At 36.8% G+C, this 15,912-nt stretch overlaps 1 protein-coding gene across 3 annotated transcripts in view; it reads left to right on the plus strand.

Moving 5' to 3' along the window:
- The window catches only part of RFC1 (replication factor C subunit 1), a 44,138-nt gene that overhangs the window by 22,719 nt on the left and 5,507 nt on the right, over positions 1 to 15,912 (plus strand). For all 3 annotated transcript variants that reach the window (XM_026093719.2, XM_026093720.2, XM_026093721.2), the window contains 13 exons: positions 1,293 to 1,525; positions 2,226 to 2,300; positions 4,262 to 4,339; positions 6,286 to 6,373; positions 6,463 to 6,764; positions 7,633 to 7,740; positions 8,305 to 8,484; positions 9,603 to 9,707; positions 11,096 to 11,492; positions 12,358 to 12,467; positions 13,855 to 13,969; positions 14,461 to 14,549; positions 15,694 to 15,831. In XM_026093719.2, the coding sequence (XP_025949504.1) occupies positions 1,293 to 1,525; positions 2,226 to 2,300; positions 4,262 to 4,339; positions 6,286 to 6,373; positions 6,463 to 6,764; positions 7,633 to 7,740; positions 8,305 to 8,484; positions 9,603 to 9,707; positions 11,096 to 11,492; positions 12,358 to 12,467; positions 13,855 to 13,969; positions 14,461 to 14,549; positions 15,694 to 15,831 (2,018 nt within the window). The remainder of the gene's footprint in view (positions 1 to 1,292; positions 1,526 to 2,225; positions 2,301 to 4,261; positions 4,340 to 6,285; positions 6,374 to 6,462; positions 6,765 to 7,632; positions 7,741 to 8,304; positions 8,485 to 9,602; positions 9,708 to 11,095; positions 11,493 to 12,357; positions 12,468 to 13,854; positions 13,970 to 14,460; positions 14,550 to 15,693; positions 15,832 to 15,912) is intronic.

A 15,912-nucleotide genomic window follows, 5' to 3' on the forward strand; every position in this document is an offset into this window, starting at 1 on the left:
TCATGCTTTGTGAAATCTTCTAAGAATGCAAAGAAAGTGCTTTTATCACTAATGAAAAGTTTGTCCAATAGTGGTTTGTCTCCTGGACTCTCATATTAAGCTAATCATTTGGCAATGATACCTGTAGCTTTCCATGTGTTCCAGTGATGGGGTTTCATTTCTGTAACTCTCAGCAAGGCTTCACAACCTTCACAACCTGACGCACAATTTTCTTGAAATCTCTGGTAGTCTTTTTGTTGATCGGCTGGGTGAAAAGCTTGAATTTAGAAAGAACAAGTGACTATCAAACCCTCTTTCCCTGTTTCATTGCCTGGAAAACCATGTCGTGACTACTATAGAAGAGTCCTAAAAGGAAGGATTGAATTTTTATTTGACTTGTGTTCATTGGTCTGTGGGCTAATTCTTACTGATGCTGTGTAGGCCACATTTTTCCCTTGTGGGTTTTTTCTTTTTTCTTTTTTATTATTGAAAAAGATCCATTTTCCGTGCTGAGCTCTTGCCTCTGGTTTCTGTATTCTGTGAAATGGCTGTGTTTCTTTGTCAGAGATGATTCTGACTGTGCTGGAAGGAGAGTGTATAGATGTAGGGCTATAGAATGGCTTATAGAATTTAAATAAAATAGACAAAGTAAAAATGGAGTTAAATATTTATTCATAAGGTATGAGCACTGCTCTACAAATAACTATAACAGTTCCTGTCCTGTAATCTTATTCAAGAAGCTATCATGTGGTTTTTTGGTAAATGCAAACTTCTGATCTTTTTCTTTGATTAACATTGCAATATTGAGAGATTTTCAGTGTGTGTAGCTCTAGGAAGCATATATTAGATGCTCAATTAATGAATGCTAAAAGTAATAAAATGTAGCTTTGTATTTCACTGTGCTGTATTTTTTTATGTGAAGAGTTGTGCTATTCAACTTGATGTTGCGTTAGTTAAGGAAAGGATTCAAATTTCAGTGACCTAGAATTTCTGTTGTTCTGCTTTGTATAAGAAGGGTGTATATTCTTTGCAGTTTTTTCTAAATGAAAGGTAATGTACGAGTACAAGTAACTGAAATTTCTGTCTCATTTTATTTCAATACTCAATTTAGTCAGACTTGAGCTGTGTTATTAAAGATGCTAAATGGTATGCTGTGCCAGTCTGCCTTTTTCCAAATAGCTCTTAAATATCTGTAATATTTGTTAGGGTGTAAGTTAAGGGAATCTGCCCAAGGTAGTTCTCTTGACAGTTATGTTATAGTAACTTACTTGACTTCCTTGTACCGGAAGTAATAAAGTACTCTCCATGTTTAGATGAAGATGATGACTTTATCAATAAGAGAACTTCTCTGAAACCTAAAGAGAATGGGACATCAGCAGTTGGTTGCCCAGGAACAACTACAGTGAAAAAGGAAGATGTAAAACTACGAGCTAAAAGTAAACCTTTATCTCCAGTGAAACTGACCCCCACCTCAGCACTTGATTACTTTGGGACAAGTAGTGTCCAGCGATCAGAAAGGAAACTGGTAGCAAGTAAAAGGAAAGAAGTGAGTATTGATGATGATTAGTTAGGTTATCTGTTTGATAGCAGAACAAAATAGCCAGTTTAATGACTGTAAGAAGCTACTTAACTACTTGATGTTACTTTTTAATAATCACTGAAGCGTAAGTTCAATTTTGATGGCATGCACAGGCGTATCAGTTCCTCAAGTACAATTGTAGAGTAGAACTTTCCTGTTTGAAAAGATCAGCACAAAGTTGAAAGTAGTAGTCTCTTCTTCCCAAATGACTTTCCTTAAAATTTTTAAGGAGTTTTCTGAGATTAGTGAATGGGTGGGATAACTTACTGTTGGTCTGTGTTAGGTGTTTTCCAAAACTTTTTGGCATATTTATTTATTGAGTGCCGAAGAAAATGTGGAGGAAATACAGAATCACAGTGTGTAATTGTTGGTTTCTTTTTGAAATTGCCTGGTGTGATGACTTCAGAGATGTCCAGTATTGTTTGAAAAAATTAGTTACGTAAATTTAAACACTGTTTTGTTTTGAATAGTATCATCTCTTAACTAGTATTAACCAGGGCTGTGTTGAGGTTAGAAAGCTAGGAATAGAATGCTGCATGTCTCATTGCCAGTCCTTTTAGTTTTAGGGTTTAGCATATCTAGTAAGTATGCAAGATGAATCTTTACAAATTAAATTATTATAACTTAAACAATGTTGAGAAACTGAACTGTTGATTTTTACATATAGCCTTCACAAAGCAGAGACTGCACGCTGGACGATGAGGCCATTGCCAGGCAACTGCAGCTTGATGAAGATTCAGAGGTAAAAGTTGTATAAATGTGTCGTTCCATGACAGGAGCAGTTTCATTAATCTGCCATTGTTCTTCCTTAAGAAATGAAGATGGACTTTCCATGTATGCTGCAAATGATGTATACAGATGAATTATTACACCTAACGCTTGCACATATGTGCAAGCATAGTCACACAGTTATTTTTATGGCCGTTATTTCAATTACATAAATAGAACTACATCTAGTCTAATATGTTTTCCATCTATCCAGACTTTCTCTGCCTATTGGGTTGATGAGTCTACAATGATCCTGCTTTTTGCACAGAATTCTAACTTTCTGCTTTCTCAGGTTTTTCTTTTCCTTGCCCTGAGAAGAGAAACCAAAAACCATTGCCATCCATGACTGCTTCACCTATTGTTGTCTTAGTTTGCTTATAGTTGAGAAGATTGTGAATCATTCTTACTTATGTATCATAAGCTTTTTGGTTTGAATCAGTGCTAACATGAGGAAAGGGTATACATATTGATTTACTTATTGTATGATGATTATTATAGATCTGATTTACTTCTGGGGAGATCAGTTCATTTCCTATGTCCTGGTAATATAGGACATTTTTCAAAAAAAACATATTTCACATTTAGAACTCAGTGTTATCCTTGGCCTTCCCAGAGGTATGATGCATCAAGCTTTAATCTACTAGAAAGTTAAATAACTTGACTGTAAAAATAAGGTGTCATCTGTGAATCAAATCCAACGTACCTGTAATGTGCTCATTGTCTCATGTATCATCAAGGGAATGTCTTTATTTCAAGTATCTCTCTGCCTCAATCTGGTCTGCAGCTGGTAGGCACTCCCCCTCACCTTTCTCAGTGTAAACAGGAAAGTTAAATGCCTTTCATCATTATGGGTGCATTAGGAGGGAAAAAATGCCTGTGGCATATTGCTTTCATGAAGCCATCTCTTTGAATTGTTTAACTAGGTATGTTGGACTTTAGGGCAGTTGTGAAAGGATTTGTGTTTTTTCTGTCTGCCCCCCCCCCTTTTTTTTCTTTTTGTATGATGGGCATTGTTTATTGACAACCATATACATTGTTGTCAGGAAAAGGGAAGGTTTTTCCCAAGTGGCCATACTGGATAGAAAAGTTAACTTGACAGTCAGTCATCATTGTAGATGTTACATTTATTTTGTTATGTGGAGTAAAAATGAAACCAAACCTGGCTCTGTTTTATTTCATGAAATAGAATACACAGTTTTCTCAGATTCCATATGCGATGTCTGTTCTTACTGTTTTTTCTGTCAAAGAAAATCAGTTGTATAAGTAGCAATATTATAAAAAGTTAAAATATATTTTAATTTGATTCCATAAAGTAAAAGAAACTCCTGATGACAAGAGCCAGGCCACAACCAGGAGTTAAATTCCCCCAAATTGCTTTTTTTGTTGTTGTTGTTTTTCCTCCCCCCCCAGCCATACATTGTTAGTAGTGAATAAACAGCAATGCGTTCTTTGTTGAGCTATTATAATACTTTAACGGGCTTTGTTTCTACTCTTCTTTTGGGACCACTCTTCAAAGGTTTCTAAAGCCATCAGGTTGCATCTCAATGGCAAGTTGAGACCCTGTCTTTCCTACAGGTTTTGATTTAATACATGAAAGGGATGCCCCATAATAATAACAAAAATCCAAAGGAATATTAAAACCTCCTTGAAAACAAATCGTATAGGCTTTTTAAAATTTCTAGTGCAACAAACTCAAACTCTACTTTCTCATTAGAGTTCTGTCTCTCTTTTTTTGGGGAAAAAGTCATTCTGTGCCATCCTGAGAAATTGACTGTTTGCTTCTTGTAGGTTTTTTTGTTTTGTTTCGTTTTTTAATAATGTTATCTTATTTTGGATGAGCTCTTGGTCTTGAACAGAAAATAGAGTTTTTAAAAATTATAGTAGAATTAAAACTTGTCAGACTTGAGCCTAACAGTCATGCTTTTCTTTTCACAGCTGGAGAGACAGCTGCATGAAGATGAAGAATTTGCTAGAACGTTGGCTATGTTGGATGAAACTCCACAGAAGAAAAAGGTTGAGTTCTTTCTAAATTTTAGTTTTAGAAATTGGATTTGTAGGAGTGTTCTTCTTTAGGCACCTTAACTTTGTTTTGAGACTTCCAGGCACAAATGCCCTTAAGAACAGCAAGGAGGTGTTCGTATGAAAAGAACGTGCTTATACATTCTGCCTAGATTTTCCTCGCTTAGTAAATCAATCAACGGACATAATTTTGTGCTGTTTCACTTGAAACTTAATTCTAATTCTGATTAACTTAACCTAATTATTAGTAGGTATATCAAAACTGTTTTGTCTCTTCTTTATTATTCACTCCACTAGTGGAATTCATCTTTGTCATGATACCTGTACCTGTCCGTAAATTTCATCTTTAAAGTGAATAGGTCGTATAATCTCTGCATTGTCTGGCAAAAGAGGACTTCAATGTTGCATTACTACAGAAAAAGGATAGACAGTTCGATATTGCCTTAACTGTTGTCTCTTGTATAGTTTCAGAATTAGAAATCTGTTTCAGTTGCTCATCATCGTATCAAATATGTACTTGAATGCGAATAATGTAGTTAAAATCATTCATGAAAAGACTTTCAAAGTTTACAAGACTCTAGATCCTAGTTTTTAAAGAAAGCAGCTTTTGTGGTATGGCATTCAAATCCTCATAATCAGATTGCTGAATCAGACTGAAGGTCCATCTTTCCCAGTGTTTAGTTTCAGACAGTAGATGAAAGCATATAGCTAAAGGAGTATAAGAATGAGGCGATCTCCTTAGAAATTTCCCATCCTCCAACCTCTTACATCTGTATTAAGACATTAAATTGTGACTTTTATGTATTCGGGAAGCCTCAGTGGATTTCTTTTCCATGAGATGGCCCACTGTCCCCTTGAACCATCTGAACTAGCATCCACGACATGCTGAGATGTGGTGTAGAACCAGTTTCAAATCTAAAGAAATGTATATGGTACAGAGTGTCAAAGAACTTGCGCACTGGAAGCAGCGTAGCTGTGGCAGAAGGGAGCACATCCCATAGGTTAATTTTTGCATAGTAAATTATTTCATGAGAAGCTCTACACAGCAGCTTCTGGAATGCACTTTATTATAGGTATCCATGTTAGGCCTCCCATGCAGTAGTGTATTGTAGCCTCTGAAATACAAATAAAGCTTGAGTGTTTCTTAAAAAAAAGTATCAAAGAAAATTGGACTGTTAATTTTGCCTTTGCTAAAAAATACAGCTGTCTGTCAGTTTAAGAATAGTTGCATAAGAGATACGATTGACTGTGAGTCTTTATTTTGACAATTTCTTGCCATGCGTAGGCTTCAAATTCATCTCAGATTAGTGGGACTGCCTGTCTCTTTTAGTACCTGAAGTGGAATGAGTTGCTGAAGATGCGTGCTTTAGATCTTTGTTTCAAGAGAACCAGATCAAGTAAAATGAGTCAGTGGGACAGTACAAGTGAAAAGGGGAGGAAAAGGAAGGAGGAGAATATTGCCTGTGCCTTGAGAGAAGGGTCAAGCAGGGGTCTTGAGAGTCCTGAACCCCAGGCCGGTGTTAGGGGTGCTCTCCCACTTCTCTCGGCTTGTGGTGTAAGGCACAGGGCTACTCCAGACCCAGTAAAACATTTGCTGGGTTATGCATCAGGGCTCTCAGAATTTAGGATTGCTACTTTGAATTAGCAAATGTTAGTACTTCTGGACTATTCAGTGAACTGATAAGGATCAAAATTTACTGTAACTTAGAAGTTTCTCTCTCCTTTGACTTAAGGAACAATGATGTTTATGGTTGAGAGTAGAACTTGCTCATCTGCCTGCCAGCCTTTGATAGAGGTTATATTTTGGCTAATGGTAGGGATCACCTTTTTAAATGTATCATCCAGTCTGATGTACTTAAACAGTGAGAAAACTCAGGGGTCTTAATTTAGCCATAGGGCAGCACATGCATCGCTGACTTCGGTGTTGTTTGTTGATTTAGGCTCGGAAAGATTCAGAAGAAGAGCAAACAGTTTTGAGCATCAAGAGCAGTCCTAACATGACAGAAAGATATAAACAATCCCAAAAAGGTACAACACTGAATTTGGAAAATATTTCATCTATCTGTAATATTAGGATATATTCTTATATATGTATTTCCCCCTCCCCCCTTTCTTAGTGAAAGCAACCAACTCAACAGATGAAGCAAAGAATTATACTGCAAAGGAGCAAACTACATCTGAAAACTCGAAAGGGTCTCGTTTGCCCCTCCAGTCATCTGATGGTAAAATAGCAAGAGAGTTGATAGATAAGACCTTGCCTTTGAAACCTAGCTCTAAGCTTGTGGCTCTGAAACAAAAAGAAGAGAGCACTGAGAAGGAAAGAGGTACTCGAAGTGTATTATCGAAGGAAAAAAATGCTTCGGGGAAAGAAGAGAAGAGAACACCAAAGAAGCAGAAAACTTCTCCCCAAAAGCCTGAGGTAGGTGCTATCAGAAAAATTTAGTTAACTGTTTGCAGGAAAACTGTTTTCTTTGGTTTTTGTGTGTCACTACTGTAAACTGGTAATTTATTTGAATCTTTTGGGTGTTTTTTAAGAAATCAGAAAGGAATATAATTAGTGTGTGTGGTGTGGTTTTTTGTATAATTGTCTGGATCTGTAGCTGTAATTACTGAACGCACTTTAGTAGTTTAGTGAAAACTTCAAAACACACTTTTTGTATTTTTAGGATTAAAAATAATAAAATTTTCTGACACTTAAAGTTGAGTAATTTAAAATATGATTAGGAGTGCTAATAAAACCTACATACTTTGATAGTCCCAATGGTCAAACATCAGGCATTGCTTACCATGTCTTCTGTATTTGGCAAACGGAAGATCTTTTTGGTATGGACAACAGTTGCATTTAGAGAGGGGGAGTCTGCAACTTCTGTTTTTGTGATGACTTTTTTAATAATGTTTTCCTAACGAGCTTAAAAAGCTCCAAAAAACAGAAATAAAACAAAGTAATTTTTATGTGAATGTAGGTCTTGTCTACACCTGATTGTCATTCTGGAATAAAATAGGATATAAATTTAAAGCAAGGATTTTTGAATTAAATGAATGTGTACATGTGAAGCACAAATGCATCTACAGAAAATCAAGAATAAACTTGGGTACATACTTTTTAAAATTTCAGACTTTTTTTGAAGTCTTTAAAAAAAAAAAAAAAAAGCAAGCTTTGATATTGTGTTTTAGTAAATCAAAACAAACATTTGAACTTCCTTCTCTTTTGGTGCATAAAAATGACTTGGAAACTGTGCTTGTGTTTGAGTATTTCATTGTTTATATCTCTTTTATTTCTGCTAAAGTCTGTAAGTCCTGAGGACTCTGAAAAGAAGCGAATAAATTATCAGGCCTACCGAAGCTTTCTGAATCGTGAGGGTCCGAAAGCTCTGGGCTCAAAAGAGATACCCCAAGTAAGTTTGGCTACAGCAGAATTTCTGTATGTTGTGTATTGTGGACTTCTAGTTATAAGTGATCTGACAAGCATCAATTAAAATAAATATTTAAAAAACATTGTTTTTTTCTTTCTTTTCCAGATAGGAAATATGTATTGGAAAAAGCTAAATTGTAATGCAAAGCAGTGCCTAAATTGAATGAATGTATAATTTACTCAGAAGTGATAGTCAGTATATCTGGTTTATGAAGTGATGATGGAAAATAGTTGCTAATTTTAAAAAGTTGAAGGCTGCTGTCACACACTTGATTAAACACCCTGTGTTTCAGCCATAGATGTCAGAGTAATACCTGTCTTATCTGTACATACTGTCCCTTCAACAGATGTGCGAAGCTTTGGTAGCTATCCTTTTTGGTAGTTTTTTTGGCTTCTGGAACTATTCTCTATCTAGGTAGTGTAGATATATTTTTGTTTCATAGAGTACTTGACATGGTAGTGGTTTAAAAATTTTTGTTTGTAGTGGAAAGATACTTGATGGAATTGCATCAGTTAATGGCATTTTCTGCAATGTTGTGGTTCTCAGGGAGCTGAAAACTGCTTGGAAGGCCTGACTTTCGTAATTACAGGAGTTCTGGAGTCCATTGAAAGAGATGAGGCCAAGTCTCTGATTGAACGTTACGGAGGAAAAGTAACTAGCAATGTCAGCAAGAAGACAAACTATCTGGTTATGGGACGAGACTGTGGCCAATCTAAATGTGATAAGGTGAGCATTTCTGTGCCTGAGCTAAGTAGAAGTGAAATTGTGAATTGTTCCTATCTTAACCCTATTGTGTTGGTTTTTTCTTTTTCCTCCAGCCTCTTTTCTGAAAAAAGGCAGTACTACAAACAAAGTATATGTTAAAAAACAAAAGTTGGCTTGTATTTTTTTTTTTTTCTCTGGAGGGGGGAAAAAAGTAAAACAAACCTGTTTCTACTTGTTTATGCTGCTAATTTTAGCAGCAGTTTGGTTGTGATGTAGACACTGCCTTCCTCTTTTTTTACCTGTTTTGCTTGACAGTCTGTCACGGCTCAGTCATGTGTGTAAATGTAGGCATAAAGTTTCTAATGCAAGTTCTCTGCTCTGCTTGAATAGCAGGCCACGCAGCAAAGCTTCAGGACTGACTCTTAGGGGTACATTTTCAACACAAGTATTATGCCAATTGTATTTGTTATGGCTAGTCATTAGCACTAAAGAGGCAAACTGTTCCATGAGATGTAACAAACACATCTTGGAGTTGTGGTGATCCTTGTGTGGTGAAGGTGGAACTGAATCTCAGTGCCTGCAGCTAATGCAGATGCTGTAAATGGTCACACTCACTGCAGTATGGTATTAGATACCTTATTTTTCAATTTAGACACTTTGCGTGCATATATGTATATGTGTGTAATATATATATATATATATATATATATATATATATATTTTTGTCCTTAGCCCACCTCCAGTATGTAAACAAGTTTCTAGTGTGTTGTATTTAGTAAGTGATTGGAATAGCACTATTTTGCTGTAATATTATCATCTTCTTGTTTAATGCTTGGGGCATCTTTTTCAGCAAGGAACAAGCACTTCTTTACCCTCCTCAAACTACATTTGTTATTTAAATGTGTAAGTTATAAATCAAATCTATATAGATTATAAAACAAAGCCTTGTAATGCAGCAATGTAACATGCATGTGTGGGTTGTGGGTTTTTTTTTTTTTTTTGGTGGGTTTTTTGTTTGTTTGGGGTTTTTTTGGTCATTATTTTGTGTTCCTAAACATAATCCTTACAGGAAAGGACTTTGCTGAAATGGATTATGTAATTCTCTTTGACCTTGCTTCTAATTTTTGTTTTGGCTCCAGGCATCAACTTTAGGGACAAAAGTTATTGATGAGGATGGCCTGTTTGATCTTATTCGAACTATGCCAGGCAAAAAGTCCAAGTACGAACTGGCGGCTGAAACAGAGGTTTGCCTAAAATAAACTTAGGGGTTGTATGGTGTTGTGTGGTGGGTTTATTTGTTCGTTTTTATTCAGAGGAGCTGTTCACAGCGGCTTCAGAGTTGTTTGTTCCAGTAATAGTAACCTTACGATTATCAGTTTGATCTTCTCCGTTAGAAGTATTGAGAATGGAAATTTTATATTTGTGTTTTAAGACTTCTACTTTGGAGTAATGATCACTTTCTAACCTTTCATTTTTTGGGTCTGGCACACTTTTTTATTTTAGCTATATGACTCGGGGCTAGTTTTGTCTTTCTACATAATGAGATGGCATTAAAACTGATACTGTTTTTTGAAATAAGTAATTGTGACTTTTCACAGTTATTAAACTGCAAATAAAAAATATGCCAGATTGGAAATAATTTATGTGGCACCCAGATGGGTCCAATATAAAGTTGTACTGTAAACTTGAGATGTAAACTGTACTTTACTGTATGTAAACCATATGTATACATAATAGATACTTTCTTTATATGGTACTTGAACTAATAGTAATCAAGGTAAATTTCTCAGGGAATACTATGAAAATGGTTAAAAACATTTTTATGCACAATTAGATCTAGTCCATAGTGGCTGGTAAAATCTTGTTAAAATCTCTACTAGCTCTAGCACGTTTCACATTTGGTATGGACTCTGGCATTTCTGATGTGGCTAGACATGAATTGTTGTGTAAATATTCAACTGATATCCTAAGTAAAAGCAACTCTGTTCAAGTTTGTACTGTAAATAGCTGGTGTGCTTGCTAGCCTTACTCTTGCTGCCTTTGAATTATTTTTGTTTTGGGCTGAACACTTTCTGCTTAAATTGCTTTTAAAAATAACTATGGTTCTGTTTGCAAGTGTGCATGTGAAGAGTGTTCCCTTTTTGGAAAAGGGGTTGTTGCCTGTTCCTCCTCTTATCCAAGTGCCCCTAGTGTTAATTTTTTTGTGTGTTGGAGCTTGGAAATGCCATCTCATGAGTTGTGCATCTGGGCCCAGCCCATCCTTTCCAACCTGGCAGTCGTCACTGTTGTATTGGTCCTTTTAAGGATGCCTCAGGACCTGCGCACACGGGGACTGCTGGAGCTTGGACTGCTCTTGGAAGGAGCAGAACGCTTCCTGCCCCTTTCTCTCTTGTGGGTTGGGCTGCCAGATGCCAGAGGACATCCTCTTTAACAGTGGCTTATTTTTCAAAGAGTCATATTTTTGATCTACTGTTGCGATGTTCTATTTATTTTCCAACATGTAAGCTTTGTTTTCTTTTAAGCCCTCCTATACATGTGTTCAGAGACTGCATGTTTATTTACTGTGTAATTTTTTTAAATTTCCCTTTAACTTTCTATTTTCCATGTTTGTTTCCCCCACCCCACCCCCAAGGCAAAAAAAGCGGAGTCAAAACATGAAAAGACACCACAGAAAAGTGAAGCTGGAAGAAGAAAATTTAGTCCCTTCAAAAAAGAAGCTGATAATAAAAAAAATAAATCTACTCCTGATAAAGGAGGTACCTTCAAATCTGTTAAGAAAGAAACTACTGCTGTTCGAAAACTTACAGACTTTAAACAGCAAACTGTAGAGAAGAAGAAAACCCCAAAGTCTGAGGGGAACTTGGTTTCCGAGATGAGTGAAGATGGAGCAGAGAGATTACTATGGGTAGATAAATACAAGCCTATGTCTCTTAAGGCAATAATTGGACAGCAGGGTGAGCAAAGCTGTGCCAATAAACTGCTTCGATGGCTTCGGAACTGGCACAAGAATACTTCTGAGGACAAACAAGGTGAGCAGCATATTTAACTTCTGTCTGTGTTACAGTTTCTTCCGTGCCAATCAGGCTGCTCAGTTCCGTATGCTGATAAAGGGATGTGTGTGGTAGGAGAGTGACTCTAGAATTCTAATCTGGAATGAGGTTTAAATATTTTTAGCAGCAGTTGAGCCTAGGGCAGTTGTCTATTTACTACCCTTCCTCCAGAAAACAAAGCACCAAGCCCTGTCTGAATGTGTGTTTTAAATCTCTTGGTATTCTCTTAAATATGATGTTTTCTTTCAGAAGAAATCACACTAAACTATTAGTAATATATATTAAAATAGCCTCACATTCAGTTTCTTGAATGTCTCATAATGAGAAAGCATGTTGGCCAGTGCTAACCCCTACAAGTGGGGAAGACATAGGCTGGCAGGATGCCTGGGGAAGAGATGAAATGTTAAGGTCCTGGTTCTCGCTGACAAGCAGCCGATGTCATGTATAGTGTGTAATTTTGTAGACAGTGTCGTTCTTTTCTTTTTCTGTTTTGTTTGTGTGTGACAAAATAGTATATATGCTTAACTGCAGCTATAGTGTATTTTCCTTTATTTTTTTCCTTAATGATATGGTTGTCAGAAAATTGCTGAAATATTTGTAACTATTACATCAATAGCATGTCTAATGTTTTTCAGTTTAGAATCACAGTGAGTCTTAAACTAAGTGATTTAAACTGTGTTTCCCCAAATGCTTAGGATGCAGACAGATGTATTTTTTTGATATCCATAACAACTATCACAAGCGCTTTTCTGTTTTAAAGCTTGATATCTTTAAAGATTTACATAAAGTATATAGCTTTTTAGTAATATATACCTAGTTAAATCCCTGGAATTTTCTTTTATAGCAAAGACCAATAAATTTGGAGGCAAAGATGATGGTACTAGTTTTAAAGCAGCATTACTTTCCGGTCCACCAGGAGTTGGTAAAACTACTACAGCTTCTTTAGTTTGTGAGGTGAGTTCATATTAACATTTGTTCCCAAGAGTATTTTTTAGTGTGTTGATTCTGTAACTGGATGTGTCCAGGTGGATCTCCCCTGAAGTATAAGGGTTCACTCCCAGCCAAGTTCCACCTACTCAGAACAGGGTTACAGATGACAGTATATGGATATTTGGGTATCTTTATTTCAGATCTGAAGCAGGAATATAGCAATGGGTGCCTGCACTTCTTTCTCTTTACTGAAAGGAAGCTTGTCCAAGTATGCTGACCAGTTACTCTAGTGGTTTTCAAAAGCTGTGAACGTTTAACACTCATTCCACAAGCCAGAGAATATTTGCACTAAATCTAATAGAAGTAGAATTATCACAAGCGCTTTGAAAATTTCATACAAGCAGACTTGTCATTTTTATACATACATACATATATAAAATAAAAAATTCAAATACTGCAGGATGAGAGAAATTGACAGGGTTGCGTGTCTGTTTCTAAATGCAAGTTAGAAATTATTTTTTCGTGAACTTAGTGGAGCACAGTGTTCCTCAAACTGTGTCATGAGCTTAAGGATCATCAGAATCAGCTGAGGACTGTATATCGTGGAAATACTTTTAAAACTAGAAAAGTGAAGAAACTATTAAAATGTAGTATTTTAACTTAATGATATTTAATATCAGTTACTAATAGGGATATTGTAATGAGTTACAGACTTTGTTTTTCTGAGCTGAGCTCTCTGCAGGGCATTTCATTGTGCTGCACAGATGTAACCAGCGGAATTGGGCTGTCCAAACCGTAACGCCAGAGTTGTGCGCAGCTTGCTGCTGCAGACCTGTTGTGTGCCTGGTGCCGGAAGGCTGCTGATGCAGGCGTGCCTGGGTCAAATCCCTTCAGGGACTGAATGGCAGCACAGGTCCGTTCTGAAGTGAAGTGGTAGCACTGCTGGAGGAGCCATGTGTTTTATAGCTGTTAACTAGTTAAAAGCTTTTCATTCCTTCAGCTTTCTGAGGGATATAGCATGTTTCTTGTCATGACTCTGCATGTGAAGATCTTGGTATACAACTAGAAATACCATGGAGCTTGGTTAACCCTGCCTTATAGTTCTGTTTCTATCCCTTATGGCAGTTTCACTTATGTCTCACAGGTAAATCTGTGCCTCTGATTTTTTTGCAAAACCTTAGTTCTCTTTTCGGCATATCTGTTCAATATCTGGTTACAAATACTTTTGGAGTGTGAGAGAAGAGAGTATGAGGGGAAGAAAGGAATCAAAGCCACAAATTAGATCTGGAAACAGTGTTGTAAGAGCTCTCTTCTGGAACTTTGAAATGTTGTTCCTATTTCTGAGTATGCTTATGCTCTTCTTAATGATCTGCATTCTCATTTTTCTGTGTGGTTTGTGTGTTTGAATTAGGAACTGGGGTATAGCTATGTGGAGCTGAATGCCAGTGATACTCGCAGTAAGAACAGTCTAAAGGAAGTAGTTGCTGAATCACTTAACAACACCAGCATCAGAGACTTCTGTTCTGGTATGTTTATTGTTTGAAGAAGGGTTTTTGTTCTGTTAAGAGTCTAGTTACAGGAGGGACAGAGCTTCCTCATTTCATGACAGTTAGGAACTGAAATTGCTCATCCTGTAGAGGGAGCAGGCTCATATTTAATAGGGATGGTTTAATTTAGTAAGATGTTCTGTTTCATCTTCAAGGTAGCATAAAACTGCTATTTTAGTGAATGAATTCTTAATCAGCAGAAACTGCACAAATTACTATTTGCTCTAATTGCTCTTCTGTTGTGTGGTACTTAATTCTTGGAAGAAGACACGAGGTGCAATCAGCTCTATTCTGTGAACAAGCTGTTGTGATTACACAAGAGGCAGAACAAGAGGTTCACCAGCATCTCAATTGTCTAGGCTTATCTGTTTTATAGAGGCTTGGGTAAACCTCTGAGCAAGACCCTATTTTATTCCCTTGAATAAAATACTCTATTGCAGTCTCATTTTCTTGTCTATATTCATTTTCAGGCACATCCTCATCAGTTAGTGGGAAACATGTATTGATAATGGATGAAGTGGATGGTATGGCAGGCAATGAAGACAGAGGAGGGATTCAGGTGAAACTGCCACAATTATTAGTTAATACTATTGCTAAAAATTCATACCATATATCAGCACAAAATACTTAGTCTGCTGTCCTTAACCCATAAACTGTATTATAGAGATTTCTATCTGACCTATTTTATAAGTTTACCTTCACGTAAGAAGACTTATGCCTTAGTAGGGTAAAACGGATGCTTCTGATACGTGTGTGTGAGAGACTACCTCAGGGGTGTGTGCTGTAGATGTTTACCCTTGGACAGACGAATTTAACTCAAGTTCTCTGCAGCTGATTTTTACCCGCAGTGAAAGATTTGTAATCTAGCTGGGACAATTACTCCCTCCAGTAGGCAGTAACACTGAATAAATAATGTGCTACTGTCAATATTATACTTTGTTCTCCTTTGCAGCTCTAGTTTTAACTTCTAAAAATATCCTGTGGTCATATGCAGTGCTACCCTGACAGTAAAGGACATGCAGATCTTTAGCTCAGATATAGACATTTACATAGCAGTAATATAAAGTTGAACTGAATTTCACTTTTGTTAGAGGAGATGAAGTTCATTTATGGGGAACCCACTAACACTAAAGCCTTTTGGACAGGAAAGAGTTGGTGTGGGTTTTTTTTTTTGGTGTTTTTTTGGGGGGGTGTTTTTTTGGGGGGGTGTTTTTTTGGGGGGGTGTTTTTTTGGGGGGGTGTTTTTTTGGGGTGTGTGTGTGTGTTGTGTTTTTTTGTTTAACCTCTTGCTGCTTCTATTGTTTGTGGCAAGGCTCACTGGAAAAGATGCACGCTCCCTGTGGGCTTGGGCCAGGTCAAAATGGTCTTTGGGCAAATTAATATAGGCCTCCAGGTGGACAACAGCTGTATTCTGCACTACTGATCTTCATTGCTTTTTGAAGAATGGTCTAAATATGGTTGCTGGAGGTGGATGGTTTGTGAGACAGCAGAATTATTACAGTTGAACAGAACAGCAAACAAAGTAGGAAAGGGGAGCAGATTTTTGCTGTGTGGAAAGTTGATTACAGTAGAAGGTGTTTTATAGACTTGCATCAGTCAAGGATCTGACTTAAAGCAGTGGCTAATGCTGCTCAGCATGACACATTTTAATTATTTTTGTCTGTGGAATCTGATGCAACTGTTGTAATGTGTTTAAATGACAGGAGTTGATTGGTTTAATCAGACACACGAAGATACCTATCATCTGTATGTGTAATGATCGAAACCATCCTAAGATTCGTTCTTTGGTCCACTACTGTTTTGATCTTCGTTTTCAGAGACCTCGTCTAGAACAGATTAAGGTAAAAAGGTTGGTTGGATAGGCTGCACTGAGTTATCAGTAATCAATGTCTTCAGTGTCAGAATTCATACAGAAATGAAAA

This window comes from Dromaius novaehollandiae, chromosome 4 (assembly GCF_036370855.1).
Source record: "Dromaius novaehollandiae isolate bDroNov1 chromosome 4, bDroNov1.hap1, whole genome shotgun sequence".
Classification (NCBI taxonomy): Eukaryota; Metazoa; Chordata; class Aves; order Casuariiformes; family Dromaiidae; genus Dromaius; species Dromaius novaehollandiae.